Source organism: Schistocerca serialis, chromosome 6 (genome assembly GCF_023864345.2).
Source record: "Schistocerca serialis cubense isolate TAMUIC-IGC-003099 chromosome 6, iqSchSeri2.2, whole genome shotgun sequence".
NCBI classification, from domain to species: domain Eukaryota; kingdom Metazoa; phylum Arthropoda; class Insecta; order Orthoptera; family Acrididae; genus Schistocerca; species Schistocerca serialis.
Window position 1 is genome coordinate 106958932 of NC_064643.1, and position 18220 is coordinate 106977151.

The window sequence follows — 18220 nt, forward strand, 5'->3', positions numbered from 1 at the left end:
TACCCAGTCAATACACCAATTTCTGAGTGTGATACATGCAAAACAGCTGCGTCAAAACGTAAAATTCACAGCCACAGAATGTCATGGAAATATAAACTGACACGTACAGAAAAGTAAATGAACTAGCTTTAACTACTAGACATACAACATTCGTCTTGAGCGCCATGCTACTTCATCTCAAACATTGTTTTGTTGTGTTGGTGTCTAGTAAATTATTTTCACGTAAGCTATACTGTTGGAATACGGATATCTGATATTCGATTACAATATCTGCTGATGTCTAATGCAATTGTGAGTTTTGTATGGTCTTCAGCTGCGACGTAATATCGGCAATGGAGTACAAATAGGATGAAAATATATGACAAGGTGTAAGTTGTATTCACAGAATTACTGCAACATACCAAGGACATTAATTTATTAGTTATGAAGTGCTCATTCCTCGAATCACTACTCCTCTCCAAGCTGATAATTTTGATCTATATATTCACAAAAAAATTTGTATCTAAAACAAGGGAATCAATCTTTTAAGCCCGTTGTTGCTGTAACTCTTTACAGGATTTGGAAAGTCCAGTCGCTGTACACACACTGTACTGAAACTTCTGAGACTATAGGTTTTTCAGTGTCTTTACTATGTCTAAGAAGTAATTCTGGTTTGATGGGAAGAAGCACAGACGCTCATATCCTGACAACTTTATATTTGAATCAGAACTCTGCAGTCGATGAGGTATTGCACAGGTACACAAGGAAATACAGAAATATCCAAGACTGTCGGTAGGTCGTTACATTCGAGGTGTTCGATGGCGTTGCTTATAATCTATGGTGATGGTTGCCATGGGTTGAGTGCGTTCTTTTCCTTGTTGCCATCCCACGTGGTACCGGTTTGTAGTGAGGTGGACGGCAGCGAGCGTCAGCAGTTTGAAAGATCTGGCAGAGGTTTGTCCTTGCAGCGGTTGATCCAGCCGTACCACGCGTTGAAGCCCTGCCGCGAGTAGATGAGGTGCGCGCACTCGCAGTCGTCGTCTATGTCGTCGTCAAGCAGGTCTGCGGGCACAGCGAGACTGGTCATTAAACGAGACAGCAGTCTGGGTTACAGAGACAGGTGGCAAAGCCTGAGGCAATACTGGCCTTACGACTTGTTTTAGAAGTCGCATCGAAGAAAGGTAAGCCTGCGTTTGTAGTATTTGTGGATTTAGAGAAAGCTTGATAGTGCTGAGGAAGACAGGTTCTGAAATTCCGGTGGTAGCAAGGATAACATACGTGAAATGTTTTATATACAACCTTAACAGAAACCAAACTATAGTTTTAACGATCTAAGGGCATGGAGGGGAAGCAGTAGTTTAGAAAGAAATGAGTCAGGATTGAGGACTGTACCTGATATTAAGTCTGTACGTTCAGCAAGCAGGAAAGGAAACGAAGATGAAATTTGGAAAGTGAATTAAAGAAATAAAAACTTTGAGATTTGCCGATGACTGTCAGACAAAAAACCTATAACCTATAATGACAAAGGAGTTTAAAGAGTGGTTGAACGAAATGAGTAAATGGTTAACGCTAATAGAATGTGGTAGAATTAAATTTGCCGATGTTGAGGAAATTAGAAAATGAGACATTAAAAGCAGCAGACGAATATTCTAGTATATGATGACAGTAACTGTTCTCGAAAGAACAGATACTGTGAATGACCGTGCAGCTTTTCCCTGGAATAAATGATGACTAACTGAAACCCTCAGCTGCCGACAGGTGGTGTTGATATACCTCGATGTGGACAGCTGAAAATGTGTGCCCCGCCCGGGACTCGAACCCGTGATCTCCTGCTCACATGGCAGACGCTCTATCCATCATATATATAGTTAAAGGCTACCCAGCCATTGACCTTCGTCTGTGCAAATGCACACATTTTGCCCAAACTCTTACGGGAATCGCCAAAGCGTGCGCGAGTAATGAGTGGATGGGCAAATGTCTATAAGGTACATTACATATGTAGAATTGTGGACAGTTGGAAATGTGAGTCTCACGGGAAGCGTGCAAGGAATAAGTCCCTGCAGCCGCGGTATTCATCTGTGTCCTCGGTGGCTCAGATGGACAGCCGGCACAGTAGCTCAGCGTGTTCGGTCAGGGGGTTAGCAGCCCTCTGTAATAAAAAAACTGAGCTAATCGATCAACAACGAATTTAAACGGATGTCTAACGACGTCCGCCCTGAGCAGATGAAGCGAACAAAATGAAAATTAAAAAAAAATTAAAAAATGGATAGAGCGTCTGCCATGTAAGCAGGAGATCCCGGGTTCGAGTCGCGGTCGGGGCACGCATTTGTGAGCTGTCCACATTGAGGTATATCAATAACACCTGTCGGCAGCTCAGGGTTTCACTTAGTTATCGAATATTCTAGTATTATTGCAGAAAGGCAACTTATAACCTAAAAAAATAGAGAGGTTATAAAATGCAAACACGTTACAGCAAGGAAACCCTTTCTAGAAAAGACACTGTTAGTATCTAATATACATTTAAGTTTTAGGAAGTCTCTTACTGAAGTGAAAAGTGGACGATAAATAGTTCAGACAAGAAGAAACTGGAAGATTTCAAGTGTGATGCGACAGAAGAATGCTGAATAGATGGCTGAATTTATTGATTCAGTGATGAGGCGGTGCTGAACCGAACTGGAGGATAAAGATTTATGGTGAACTATGAAAGGATGGGTTCGATTGATAGACATCTTCAAAGGTCAAGGAATCTCCAGTTCTGGAATGGAGGGAAGTGTGAAGAGGGAGTATTGCGGGCATGTGGCTGGAGGGAGGGGGTGGGGGGGGGGGGGAGTGGTCAGTAGGAGGAGAAGGAAGAGGAGGAGGAGGAGGAGGAGGAGGAGGTAAGAACTGTAGAGGAACACGAGGACTTTAATACGGTAAACATTTTCAAATACAGTTTCCTCACATTAATGTGACTATTTGCTATGTGCTATGTCAACGTGCAATGGCCACTCACAGACTGAAGGTGGCAGCACCAGTAGTTTAAGGCACATAAAGCGCTCGGGGGGCGCGGAAAACAGTGCAGTCGTTTTAATGCGTTAACGCAGCGAATTAACTGATCTCTAGAAGGTAATGATTATTGGCTTTCGGACCAAGGGTGGAAGTATTTCCCAGACAGCTAAGTCGGTACATTTGAGCGCCGCCGTGGTTAAATATGCCGTGCATAACAAAATGATGGTCTCCAAAACTGGCACAGAGGCAACTGTGGTGCATCACTGGCAATAGGTGACAGGTGAACGACAGCTGCGGAGATGTGTACAGGTGAATAGATGTGCAACTGTTCAGCAGCTACCTGCCCAGATGAACCAATGGGCTACCAGCAGTCTCCTCAGCGAACGTTCAGCGAACGTTCAGCGAACGTTCAGCGAACGTTCAGCGAACGTTCAGCGTAAGGACCACCGCAGCAGGCACGTGATTCATGCTGACTGCTGTTCATCGGTAACGAAGGGTGGAACTTTTACGCCAGTACCGCAAGTGGATGTCCACTGGCGACAGGTGGCCTCTCCAGATTAATCACGTTTTATGCTCCATCGGACAGGTGGCTGCTGGCGTTACGGCGTGAAATGCCTGGAAGCGAGCACCGTGCAACCGGGAAGGAGCGGTATGGTCTGGGGAATATTTTCGTGGCATTCATTGGATGATCTCGTCATTCTGGAAGGCACATTGGATCAATACTTCTACGCATCTATCCTTTGGGAACGTGTCCACTCCTACAGGGTGTCCAGAAAAGGGCTCCCTGATTTCAAAATTAAATATCTCGAAAACAAAGATCGATAGAGGAATGCAGTAAACGGTACGTTTATTGTGAAAGCTGTAAGAAGTTTATACAGCAGTTTGAAATAATAGGTACAAAAGCTGCTAACAGATGGCACTGTACGCTTTAAAGCTCATATCAACATACATAAGTGAAATAATCGTATGAAAACAATCTTTGCAAACAATCACATCACAGTGTTTTCAAAATGTTCACCATTGGCACTACAGAGTTGGCGCAAACGAAGAATGAAATTCGCCATCACATTTCGTAGTGTCTCAACCGAAATGGATTCACATGACACAGAGATCGCCGATTCAAGCTCGTCCAGCGTGGCGGGATGCTTCGGGTAGACCATGTCTTTCACTGTGCCAAACAAAAAAAAGTCACAGGGAGTCAAATCCGGCGAATATGGAGGCCAATCCATGCCTGCACCAGTAAATTTGGGATATTACAAAGCAATGACTCGACTCCCGAAGTATTCCTCAAGAAAGCGAAACACTTGTTCGGTCCGATGTGGTGGGTCTCCATCTTGCATAAACCATTCAGTACCTGGTCGATCCTCTAACGCTTGCTGTGTGGCGACAAATTGTTCCAAAATTGCAACGTAACGTCCACCAGTGACCGTTTCTCAAATGAAAAAAGGGCCAATAATGCCTCTGCTCCATACTGCAGACCACACAGTAACTTTAGGAGAATACAGAGGTTTCACTTCACACAAATATGGCTTTTCGGAACCCCAAAATCGCCAGTTCTGCTTATTCACGTATCCATTCAGGTGGAAGTGTGCTTCATCTGCGAACCAGATGCAGCCAACATCAAATACTTCACTATCAATCATTGTGAGCATCTGATTAGCAAACGCAACCCTTTGTTGCACAGCTCGTACGGGTATGGGCCGGTGCGTTTGAATTTTGAATGGAAACATGTGTGGACTCTCAGTATTTTCTGCGTGCTGGAATGCTTCAAACCAGTCTCAGATGCAATTCTACGGACGGATGACATTGGATTTCGCTGAATAATTCCAGAAACTGTGGCGATATTTTCAGGCGTAACTGCGGTTTGCTTGCGGCCAACATGCCCCACTAGATCATCAGTTTCGCTGCCTGTTAGTTGAAATATTGCGAAGAGCGTGCGAATGGTTTTCGCATCGGGTCCTTTTGGAACATTAAATCGTGCTTGAAAACTTCGCCTTGTTGCCGTAGGACTCTCTTCTAACCTGTGGTACTCTAGCACCAGAAAAACGAGTTGTTCAATGGAGTACATGGTTTTAATCTCTTCCTTCGGTACGCTAACCCCCTTTCACGTTTCAATAGTGGAACTGATCGCTCGGGGATCGGATCACTATTTATACTAGGCATTACGTATGGCATTTACAGCGCCATCTGTTAGCAGCTTTTGTAACTATTATTTCAAACTGCTGTATAAACTTCTTACAGCTTTCACAATAAACATACCGTTTACTGCATTCCTCTATCGATCTTTGTTTTCGAGATATTTAATTTTGAAATCAGGGAGTCCTTTTCTGGACACCATGTATATGCAGTTCGATTTTCCTCGCCACGACGGCATCAACCAGGAAGACAATGCTGCTTGTCACAGCTCACAGTGCACGTACGGAGTTCGAAGAGGACTAGGATGAGTTTGCCGTACTATCAAACTATCCGGATTTAAACCCAATCGAGAATGTATGTGATCACCTCAATCTGACTTCCTGCACGGCTCGAGCTGCAAAAGGTGGCGGTTAAAGGCTTCTGATAGCTGGTCACAGTGTGACCAAACAGTAAATGTGGGTTGCGATAGTTACTCACAAGGGAAGCTCCCCATCGCACCCCCCTCAGATTTAGCTATAAGTTGGCACAATGGATAGGCCTTGAAAAACTGAACACAAATCAATCGAGAAAACAGGAAGACGTTGTGTGGAACTATGAAAAAAATAAGAAAATATACAAACTGAGTAGTCCATGCACAAGATAAGCAACATCAAGGACAGTGTGAGCTCAGGAGCGCCGTGGTCCCGTGGTCAGCGTTCGCAGCTGCGGAACGAGAAGTCCTTGGTTCATGTCTTCCCTCGAGAAAAAAGTTTATTTTCTTTATTTTCACAAAGTTATGATCTGTCCGTTCGTTCATTGACGCCTCTGTTCACTGTAACAAATTTAGTGTGTTTTGCGACCGCACCGCAAAACCGTGCGATTACTAGGGGAAAGGACGTGTCTCTCCAATAGGACCCGAAAACATTTGATCGCTAGGTCATAGGTCAACCGATTCCTCCACAGGAAAACACGTCTGATATATTCTATATGACAATGGTGACGGCATGTGCGTCACATGACAGGAATATGTTGTCGACCCACCTAACTTGTACACTTGGCGAATGGGTAAAAAGATTCTTCTACCTTGCCCGATTTAGGTTTTCTTGTGGATGTGGTAATCACTCCCAAAAAAGTGATGAAAACATAAGAGTGTCACATAAACTGCAACAAATGAATGCAACAGTTCTCCATGTGCTCTGTCAAAACATATGTTTTTAACGTTTTCAAATTTTTCCGTGTATAGACCGTCAAATCCTGCATATGTCCAAGCAAATCTGAACATGTCCTGGGATTTTGGAGAGCGAAGTTCATTACATAAAAAATTAAATGTTGTGACTTGGCAAGACAGCCAAGTCACAATGAGAGGAAGCCGAAAGGCACGCGTTAAGCTCACGCAGATTGGCGTGAGGTCTGGAACAGTTAAGGGAATTAATAGTAGCAAATAAAGTACGTAGTTGATATAATACTTAACTTTAATCCACAATTGCAGAACATCTCTCGTTACTGTACAAGCTTCACAATATTAATTATCAAATGCTATGGCGCCTTGCTAGGTCGTAGCAAATGACGTAGCTGAAGGCTATGCTAACTATCGTCTCGGCAAATGAGAGCGCAATTGTCAGTGATCCATCTCTGGCAAAGTCGGCTGTACAATTGGGGCGAGTGCCAGGACGTCTCTCTAGACCTGCCGTGTGGTGGCGCTCGGTCTGCAATCACTGACAGTGGCGACACGCGGGTCCGGCGTATACTACTGGACCGCGGCCGATTTAAGGGCTACCACCTAGCGAGTGGTGTGTCTGGCGGTGACACCACATTAAACTATTCACTCGAGGGAAGACTTGAACCAAGGACCTCTCGTTCCACAGTTACGCTAAACACTGGACCACGGCGCTTCTGAACTCACATTATCCTTGATGTTGCCTATCATGAGCATGGACTATTCAGTTTGCATATTTTGCTTATTTTTTTCATAGTTCCACACAACTTCTTCCTGTTTTCTCGAATGATCTGTGTTCAGTTTTTCAAGGCCTATCCACTGTGCCAACTTATAACTAAATCTGAGGGGGATGCGATGGGGAGGTTCCCTTGTCAGAGTTGGAGAGGCTTGTACAGTTTCGGCGAGCGTGTAGAGCTGAATCAAACCAGTCTTCTAAATGAAAACAACGTATTTCAGCTAGCAGAGGAAACAGGGGCCGTGTGGAACACTAAGTTCAACAGTTCTTGCATCAGAAGTGGTAGTTTGTGTTCGTGACCGAGTCATGCACAAGAAATATCAATCCTGTCGGTAACAGTCCTGCTAGGAACCTGTAGACCCATTACATAGCTTGAAGGTTGCTGCACCCTAACAATTATCTATCAGGAGTTGTACTGTTCTCCGTGTATAGAGAAGTGATTGCAAGTAAGGAGAAGTGTTACGTAAAACTTGATTGTGTCGTATACTTGCATGTGTTTCTGCACTCTTAAGAGGCATCCTGTACCACAATTCAAAATAACACTTTCTACCTTGTTTAATTCTGAAGTCTGGCAAACGTTCCACATTTTTTTACATTATATAATCTGATGAGCGCTTTGACTAACCCAAGTATGTGCATTTTGAAGGGGTGTACTATAATCATAAGCATTTGAAAATGGCTTCACATTCGGATCTGCGCAGTAATAAAAGCAAAATAAGAAGCTGTTTCAGTCTGTCCAATGACAGTGTTACACAATGTTATTCAGCTAATCTACGAGAGTCAACGGACGTTAAACACACGAGTAAGTGTTTACCTTTGCAAGCAACGTGGCAGTATCCCTCAGTACCGTTCCAGCTATCGCACCAGTAGCGGTTGTTGATCTGTGGACAAAACGGAAGTTACTTATTTCAAAATAATGAATAGTAAAATGGTAATTGGAACTGGGAATAATGTGACACCGTTAGGAAATATGGTAAACGTACGAAAAATAAGTTAATCATGATCATCCTTCACCAAGTAACACGTTGCAATCACAGCGGATGTTTCAGTGCATTATAGATTACCCCAAATGCTGTGGAGGATCGTTACTACCGTTATATGACATTCCTGCATGGCTAACTAAGCGGGTGCAGTCAACGTATTTCTGCTCTTGCGTCCCAGGCTGCTGTACGTGAGAGCAATTTCTGAGTGATAAACTAAGGCAATTTCCAGTTACGCTGCGATCCAAGAATGTATTGACAGTACGATTTTAGTAATTAGGCATATACGATAATGTTCGAAGCTGAAGAAATGCATTAATTTTCTGCCACGGTTGGGACTTTAGCCTGGGTATCACAGCTGCAGGGACTATCCTAGTCCAATACCCTCCCTAACACTTCGAGTCACGTGTTCAACTTGTACCAAGTGCAGGTGATCTATAGATCTGATGTAATTAATCAAAATATCCACGGGTGTACTGCCGGTCTACAGTGTCCAACGAGCACAATATTTCGGCGATCATACATGTCGCCATCATCAAGTGAACTGACGGACTGAGCTCCTGTGAACGTGCCAGCACGGAGATCCGTACGCTATGGCTGCTCAGAGGGAACTGGGTTCGGTCGCGGCGGCGGCCGATTTAAATACCCTCCGCCCGCGGCGCGCTCCTTCCGCCGTCCGCGCCCCGCGCCGTGGTGGAACAGATTGCGACGGTGTCAGATGACGTCGGTGTGGTGGCTCTGTCCGCCGTGGTCGTCAAAACTATACGTTAGCTCGATTTACTCTTGGTTAACCCAATCGCTGGTTCCCAAGCCTTGCTAAGATTCTAGCCACAGTCACGGTCGATTGGGTTAATCAAGATCAAGAGTAAATCGAGCAAACGTATAGTTGTGACGACCACGGCGGACAGAGCCATCAAACCGACGTCATCTCAGACGCCGTCGCAATCTGTTCCACCGCGCGACCGTGGCGCGGTGTGCGGACGGCGGAAGGAGCGCGGCGCGGGCGGAGGGTATTTAAATCGGCCGCCGCCGCGACCGAACCCAGTTCCCTCTGAGCAGCCATAGCGTACGGATCTCCGTGCCGGCACATTCACAGGAGCTCAGTCCGTCAGTTCACCTGATGATGGCGACATGTATGATCGCCGAAATATTGTGCCCGTTGGACACTGTAGACCGGCAGTACACCCGTGGATAATTTGATTATCAAATACGCCGGAGAAACTCAAGAATCACTGATGTAATTAAATTTTCATTCAGACATAAGAGTGAACTTTATCTATGATAATGATAGAAGCTGAAGAAATAAAATTTGTGCTAGTTGCGGGATAAATTAATACTTCGACCCAGGGTTGCGTTCTTTGGCGAGCAGTTGGGATCTTACCCACCTGTGTGTAGTAGTACATTCCCTTCCGTCTCCACCCCTGCTCCAATAACATTGTAGACGACACAACCAGCGGTTCCACAGTTACAGCCACTGAGCGTAGTAACATTCACGCAACTCTCACAGATGCCACCTGGTCTCTGTACCCACCAGGCGCCTCTGCCAAAACTATTTCTTTTTAGCTCTTTTAGGCTGTCAGTTCGTAGAGGTAACTGTGCCTCCTAAGAACTTCTTGGTCGTATCTGTTCCAGAGCTCTTAAGTCAGTGGTCTTTCAACTTCTTTGATCAAGAGCCATTAATGAAAATGTGGGGAGGTATCTTGGGCTACATATCAAGCAATGTAATTTTACAGAATGAGATTTTCACTCTGCAGCGGAGTGTCCGCTGATACGAAACTTCCTGGCAGATTAAAACTGTTTTAATCTGCCAGAAAGTTTCACATCAGCGCACACTCCGCTGCAGAGTGAAAATCTCATTCTGGAAACATCCCCCAGGCTGTGGCTAAGCCATGTCTCCGCAGGATCCTTTCTTTCAGGAGTGTTAGTTCTGCAAGTTTCGCAGGAGAGGTTCTGTAAAGTTGGAAGGTAGGAGACGAGATACTGGCAGAAGTAAAACTGTGAGGACCGGGCGTGAGTCTTGCTTCGGTAGCTCAGATGGTAGAGCACTTGCTCGCGAAAGGCAAAGGTCCTGAGTTCGAGTCTCGGTCGGGTGCACAGTTTTAATCTGCCAGGAAGTTTCAATGTAATTTTAGCTAGTAAGCTTCATAAGACTTCTCAGCAGACTACCTACAGTAAGTAAGCGATGAGTTGGCACTGATCGTTAGAAGTGTACAACCAATCCCAACATTTTGTGTCCGCTGTTCTGTGCTTGAGCCTGCTGCAGTCTTCTGCGCCACGAAAGTTTTGACACTGCTACTGCTTGATTGAGTAGTGGTGTGTTGACTGTGTGAGCGGGTTTTTTATTGATTGATACCAGTAACTGAACTTGTGTTTAAATGCATTATACAGTAGGAGGCATCATATATAAATATTTAATGTTTTGAATGGCTTTTCTTTTCCTCATTGCGTTTTATTACTACGGCTTTAATTTAACGTTGCTTCTATACGGAACTATCTCATTTGAAGATAATCTCTGTAAAGCGCACTCACAAATCCATCTTAATACAATAGCAGATGATCAGTACAAGTTGTCATGCCAGTGAATTGTCAGTACTGGAAGACAACAAAACATCCCCCTCTCACATCCTCCAAACCCGCAGTGGCCACCTGCTTACGCCTCTCTGAGGTAAGTGGCCTGCTTTACTTAGCTCACATTAAAATTAGTCACATCTTAAAATATTGTCTCTAATTTTGTTTCGTACCAAGCAGGAAAACTGCGCTTAACAAGCTCCTAGTACTAAAATACGTATTTGCATTCGGCTGTACGACCATTCTGACGTAAGTATCACCTAATAACGTTGACACGTTTCCAAAAACCGAATTGGACAAAACACGTAATTTATCTTTTCAGTACTTTGCAACAGGGTTCCTTACATCGTAGGACGAAGTCCTCCTTGATCACAGTTAATAAACTATTCAAAGTCTTTTCATTTTGAGACACTTTTCTGCTAAGTTTATGTAAATGGTGACTTCTTCCTAATCCGTACATTTATTTTCTTAATGCTTCAATATTCACGGTACGTAGCGTCACCACTCACTATTTACGAAAACTCGGCAAACTTATCTTTTTTGGTACTTATTACTTAAATCCCAAATCGCTTGTGAAATCTATTCAGATAAACGACTGTGTTTCTTCGAAAATACAACAGATTTGAGGGTGGCTTCAGGAAGTGGGTCCAAGCGTAACATGGTCATTGAGATGGTTCCTGCAATTTGAGTTCGGAACTCTAGGGAATACTCTGCGTAAACAGTTTAATCATATTTAACCTCCAAATATTTAAATGCCCTCATCCATCAAGAATATTATTTCTTGTTCATAACAGGTATTCCCCCTGTGCGGTAAGTAGTATGCGTGAGGTGTCCTCCTCTGCTTCCACACTAACAGTGGTTTGGCCTCAATAACTTAGCAAACTGTAGGACGCCAAATAAGTTGTTCGTACTTCGGTTAAACTGGTTTGACCTGCGTCAAAAGAAGACAACCGTTAACGGGAAAATAATCACTCCATGTGTACTAGCATAAACCTGTAATTCTTTACATATTTGAAGGAACCTAGTATTCTGATGGCTCTGAGCACTATGCGACTTAGCTTCTGAGGTCATCAGTCGCCTAGAACCTAGAACTAATTAAACCTAACATATCCATGCCCGAGGCAGGATTCGAACCTGCGACCGTAGCGGTCGCTCGGCTCCAGACTGTAGCGCCTAGAACCGCACGGCCGCTCCGGCCGGCCTAGTATTCTGAAATCAGTATTCTAAAAATGGCATTTTATTGGCATAATTTCATGAAAACAAATATTATGCTTACTTTGGAACGCTAGTCTGCGGCGCTCCAGATTTTTTTCGTGGAGTGAGTGGGGAGGCAAGTTTGGAAGGTAAAAATTATTTTTATATACCACATCGTCCAAACACCAATTTTTTTCAATGTAATGTTTAATTCTACAGTGACAGACGCGTCTGTTTGGTGTCAATACTTCTGCTGTCTTGCTCCACCTCGGCAAAGCCCACACGAGAGAAGCCCACATTCCACCATCTTACCTGGAAAAGTCCAAAGTCCTGGCTGCCATTGCTGTTGATGGTACCCAGTGCTGACGTGTTGCGGGCGCTTTCGTTCTCCACCAGGCACACCCCTGCAAACAAACGCATTTATCAGAGAAAAGAACGTGAAAACCACCTGCCTCCTGTACTCTGCCTTTTCCCTATACTGCCAGCAGCCTCAGAGCCAAATAACTGTTGATATGGACTAACAATGGTCAGTATTCGTTAGCTCAATCTTTAATCTGTTTTGATAATACATTAAATAAACCAGTCAGTCAGTTTACACTGAGTGGGCATACTGCCACAGGGGAACACAGTGACCGTCTTCTAATCTTTTTTAAATAATATATATTTCTGGAGAGCACCCGTGTTCTAGGGGCAGCGTGTGACTACTAATCAAAAAGTTCCCGGCACGGAGCTCTAACCCCGTCATCGCTTAAACTTTGCTGAAGGCAATGGACACCACTGCATCAAAGGCACGTAATGTGTATCCACAGGACATGTGTCAATTTAAAATGTGTCAACCTCCCTATTGGAGAAATATTCTGGACTAGTCACCAATCGGATCTCCGGGAGGGGATTGCCAAGGGGGAGCTGACCATGAGGAAAAGATTGAATAGCCAGTGATATAATATCTTTCTACAAGTCGGGGGGGGGGGGGGGGGGGGGGTGGAGTGTCAGAACTTTGGACGTGGTAGGGAACCTAGAAAATCTCAGAGGGGAAATGCAAAGTCTCAGTCTAGATATTGGGGGATGGGGTGTGAAATGGAAAGAAGTCATGGTTTTCTGGTGTCAGATGAGTATAGGGTTGTATTAACAGCAGCAGAAAAATGGTATAACGGGAGTAGGATTCTTTATTAATAAGAAGGTAGGGTAGAGAGGATTACTATGAATGGTTCAGTGATAGGGTTGTTATCAGAATCGACATCAAACCAACACCGGCAACAATAGTTCAGTACATATGCCGACGTCGCAAGCAGGAGGTAGAGAGAGAGAGAGAGAGAGAGAGAGAGAGAGAGAGAGAGAGAGAATACGAGGATATTGAAGGGTTAATACAGTATGTATAGGGAGATAGCCTATTAGTCATGGGTATGGGTGACTGGAATGCAGTCGCAGCGGAAGGAGTAGAAGAAAGGATTAAGGGGGAATATGGGCGTGGCAGTAGGAATGGGGGAGAGGAATAATAATAATTGAGTTCTGTGATAAATTTCAGCTAGTAATAGCTAATACCTTGTTCAAGGACCATAAGAGGAGGTGGTTCATTTTGAAAAGGCCAGAAGCTACTGGAAGATTTCAGTTAGAAATGTCAGGCAGAGATTTCTAAATCAGGTATTGGATCCTAAGGTGTGCCCGAGAGCAGATACAAATTCAGATCACAATTTAGTAATGAAGATTAGGCTGACATTTAAGAGACTACTCAGGAATTGTGCAAAGAAGTGGAATACGGAAACGCTAAGGAAAGAAGATACACGCTTGAAGTTCTGAGGCTATAGATACTGTGATAGCTCAGCAGGAGATTCAGTTAAAAGGAATGGACATCTCTAAAAAGACGCCTGAAAGTAAAACATAGGAAATGGGAAGATAACTGCGAAGAACTCATGGATAACAGAAGAAATACTTCGGTTGATCAACGAAAGAAGGAAGCACAAAAATGTTGAGAGAAATTCAGGAATACGGAAATACAAGTCGCTGAGGAATGACATAAGAAGTGCAGGGAAGCTAAGGCTGTATGGTTCCAACAAAATGTTAAGAAATCGGAAAAGAAGTGATTGTTAGAAGGACTGGCTCAGCATATAGGAAACTCAAAAGTAAAATTAAAGCAAAGGCGGTAACAATAAGAGTGCAATGGTAATTCCACTGATAAATACAGAGGAGAGAGCGGATATGTGGAAAGAGGACATTGCTTCCATGAGGAGGACGATTTGTCGACGTAATAGAAGAAACAGGTGTCGATAGGGCTGAGACAGGGGATCCAGTACTAGAATTTTAAAGACGTTTGGAGGAGCTTCGACAAGGCAGAAGGGATAGAAAATATTCTTCGTAATTTTTTTAAAATCACTGGGGGAAGTGGCAAGAAAACAATTCACATTGGTATGTAGACTTTAAGACTGGCGATATACCATCAGACTTTCGGGAGACTCGTCCACACAATTCCGAGATGACAAGAGCCGACAGGTGCGAGAATTATCACACAATCACCTTAACAACTCATGCACCCAACTTGCTGAAAAGATAATAAACAGAAGAACGGAAAAGAAAATATACGGTCTGTTATACGATCAATTTGGCTTTACCAGACAACAAAGAGGTAGTTCTGACGTTGCGGCTGAGAATGGAAGCAAGACTGAAGAAAAATCAGGACACGTTCATACGATTTTTCGACCAGGAAAAACATTCGACAATGTGAAACCTACAAGATGTTCGGAATCTTGAGAAAAGCAAGGATAAGCTAAGGGGAAAGACAGGTAATGTATAACGTGTACAAGAGGCAAGAGGGAACAGTAAGAGCGGCAGGACCAAGAACGAAATGCTGAGATTAAGAAGGGCGTAAGACAGATGTAGTCTTTCGCCCCTGCTGTTAAGTCTATTCATCGAAGAGGCGGTGACAAACAGGAGAAAGAGCCAAGTGCAGGTTTAAAATTCATGGTGAAAGTATATCAATGATATTCGTTATGACATTGCTATCCTCGGTGAAAGTGAATAATTGCAGGATCTATTGAATGAAATGGATATTCCAATTGGTACAAAATTTAGATTGAGAGTAAATCTAAGAAACACTAAAGTAATGAGAAATAACAGAAATGATAACAACGAGAGATTTAACAACAGAATTGGTGATCGGGAAGTAGACGAAGTCAAGAAAGGCAGCAAAATAAAAAGACGGACGGAGGAAGGAAGACATAATAAGCGGACTAGCACTGGCAAAAAGGGCATTCATGGCCAAGAGAAATCTAGTATGAAACATAGGCCTTCATTTGAGGAACAAATTTCTGAGAACGTACGAATCGGGCACAGCATTGTATGTTAGTGGTACATGGACTGTGGAAAATACAGAGGAGAATGTAAGTGTTAGAGATGTGGTGCAACAAAACTTTGAAAATTAGGTGTATTGATAAGGTAAGGCATATTGAGATTCTCTGTAGAATCCGTGGTAAAGGGAGTGTATGGAGAACACTGGCAAGCACAGACAGGATGGTAGGTCATCTTTTAGGGCATCAGGGAGTGGAAGCTGTAGAGGGTTAAAACCTCAGAGGACGACAGAGTGGAACACATCCAGCAAATATTTGAAGACGTAGGGTGCAAGTGCTAATCTCCAAATGATGGCACAAGAGAGGAATCCGTGGCGGGTCTTGTCAAATTAGTCAGGAGTGTAAGTCTCTTAATTACTAACAGCTTCTGGTTATACTAGTGGTATTATAGGTTGGGACTCTTTACCACGAGACCGACTGATTATTTGAGCACGCTACGTAGTAGCTTGTAAACAGACTCGACCCTCTGCTGTTTACGAGTTTCCATCTAACGTGTTCAAATAATCCGACTGTCTTTGTAATGCGAACAAACGTAAAGATATCGCTTGTATCAAAATACAAGGAAGAACTGTTTCTACATAACGGATAGGCCGAAGTCCGTCACTATAGGCCACCTAACAAATGTGGATAAAATAACATCTTGCCAGCTACTTAGAAATACCCATGAATATAAGAAGTGCTAAATTAAAATGCTCTAAATTCCATTAGCCATTAAATTTCATTGTATCCGCAAAATTACTACCAAGTTGTATAAAGGCGAAAACTAATAGTTGTAAATCAGTTTCAGTGCACATGCAAAAGTTAATAATTTAGCTGTTAGGATAAATGTGAAACTTTACCAAACAAATTATTGCTCGAGAACTAGATAAAAATAAAGTAAATAACCTGAAAATCAGTCACTAAATGCTCTTTGAATTTTCAGCTCACAAAGGTTTGTGATTAAAGGTAGATTTTTGTAACGTTCTGCAAAATCTGTTATTGTGTAAATTTTTTCCGTAGTATTACTGCAAGTCCAAGTTCTGCAATAGCGATTCGAAAGTCTGATTTGGACACCTCTGTACCAGCCGTTTGACAGTTGTTTTTGTCGTCGTCGTCGTCGTCGTCTTCAGTCCTGAGACTGGTTTGATGCAGCTCTCCATGCTACCCTATCCTGTGCAGGCTTCTTCATCTCCCAGTACTTGCTGCAACCTGCATCCTTCTGAATCTGCTTAGTGTGTTCATCTCTTGGTCTCCCTCCACGAATTTTATCCTCCACGCTGCCCTCCAATGCTAAATTTGTGATCCCTTGATGCCTCAGAACATGTCCTACCAACCCATCCCTCCTTGTCAAGTTTAGCCACAAACTCTTCTTCTCCCCAATTCTATTCAATACCTCCTCATTAGTTATGTGATCTACCCATCTAATCTTCAGCATTCTTCTGTAGCACCACATTTCGAAAGCTTGTATTCTCTTCTTGTCCAAACTATTTACCATCGATGTTTCACTTTCATACATGGCTACACTCCATGCAAATACTTTCAGAAGCGACTTCCTGACACTTAAATCTATACTCGATGTTAACAAATTTCTCTTCTTCAGAAACACTTTCCTTGCCATTGCCAGTCTACGTTTTATATTCTCTCTACTTCGAACATCACCAGTTATTTTGCTCCCCAAATAGCAAAACTCCTTTACTACTTTAAGTGTCTCATTTCCTAATCTAATTCCCTCAGCATCACCCGATTTTATTCGACTGCAGTCCATTATCCTCTATTTCCTTCTCTTGATGTTCATCTTATATCCTCCTTTCAAGACACTGTCCATTCTGTTCAGCTCTTCTTCCAAATCCTTTGCTGTCTCTGACAGAATTACAATGTCATCGGCGAACCTCAAAGTTTTTATTTCTTGTCCATGGATTTTAATACCTACTCCGAATTTTTCTTTTGTTTCCTTTACTGCTTCCTCAATATACAGATTGAACAACATTGGGGTAAGGCTATAACCCTCTCTCACTCCCTTCCCAACCACTGCTTCCCTTTCATGTCCCTCGACTCTTATAACTGCCATCTGCTTTCTGTACAAATTGCAAATAGTCTTTCGCTCCCTGTATTTTATCCCTGCCACCTTTAGAACTTGAAAGAGAGTATTCCAGTCAAAGCTTTCTCTAAGTCTACAAATGCTAGAAACGTAGGTTTGCCTTTCCTTAATCTTTCTTCTAAGATAAGTGGTAAGGTCATTATTGCTTCACGTGTTGCAACATTTCTACGGAATCCGAACTGATCTTCCCCGAGGTCGGCCTCTACCAGTTTTTCCATTTGTCAGTAAAGAATTCGTGTTAGTATTTTGCAGCTGTGACTTATTAAACTGATAGTTCGGTAATTTTTACATCTGTCAACACCTGCTTTCTTTGGGATTAGAATTATTATATTCTTCTTGAAGTGTGAGGGTATTTCGCCTGTCTCATACATCTTGCTCACCAGATGGTAGAGTTTTGTCAGGACTGGCTCTCCCAAGGTCGTCAGTATTTCTAATGGAATGTTGTCTACTCCCGGGGCTTTGTTTCGACTCAGGTCTTCCAGTGCTCTTGGATTCCGTTTGACAGAGTACGCTTTATTTCTGTGGAAATAGTATCCACTCATTTCAAGTCCTGCAGTACCCTCCTTCAAATGATGTATTTCTCAGGTATTGCTCTAACGTGCCTGTACACAACACCATGGTCAGGTAAAGATCCCTGACTCTCATCCAAAACTCTGACGCTATTAGTGGAAAGAATTTATCTATGCCGCCTTCAGAGCAAGAAACGAGCTGTTGGGTGGATGAGGAACAGCTCAATGACGTTTAGCGAGCTGCTCTCAGGTGCGTAGACTCGGGTACAGTTGGGTTGCGAGGTGTTTGTGATCCGTCTACGACCTCGACTGAAAGTGTCTGCACGTTCCAACATCGCGGGAGTCACAGCTGTGTGCGGCGGTCGGGCACGGAGGAGACCTGGCAGGTTTGCGATGACAGACGCATCGCCCAACGACTCACCGTGCTTTTGTTCACTGCTAGGTCTACGTAGAAATTCCGCAAGCGCCTATCAATATCTACGATGCTCTGGTTTTCCTCCAGAAGAATCTCTAC

The 18220-nt window shown here is 43.4% G+C and overlaps 1 protein-coding gene across 1 annotated transcript in view; it reads right to left on the reverse strand.

Moving 5' to 3' along the window:
* Nucleotides 1-907: 907 nt before the first annotated feature.
* Nucleotides 908-18220, reverse strand: part of LOC126483863 (lysozyme-like) — a 287279-nt gene continuing 269966 nt past the window's right edge. The window contains exons 3-5 of the mRNA XM_050107086.1: nt 12092-12183; nt 7852-7918; nt 908-1041 (exon numbers count right to left, since the gene is read on the reverse strand). Of these exons, the coding sequence (XP_049963043.1) occupies nt 908-1041; nt 7852-7918; nt 12092-12183 (293 nt within the window). The remainder of the gene's footprint in view (nt 1042-7851; nt 7919-12091; nt 12184-18220) is intronic.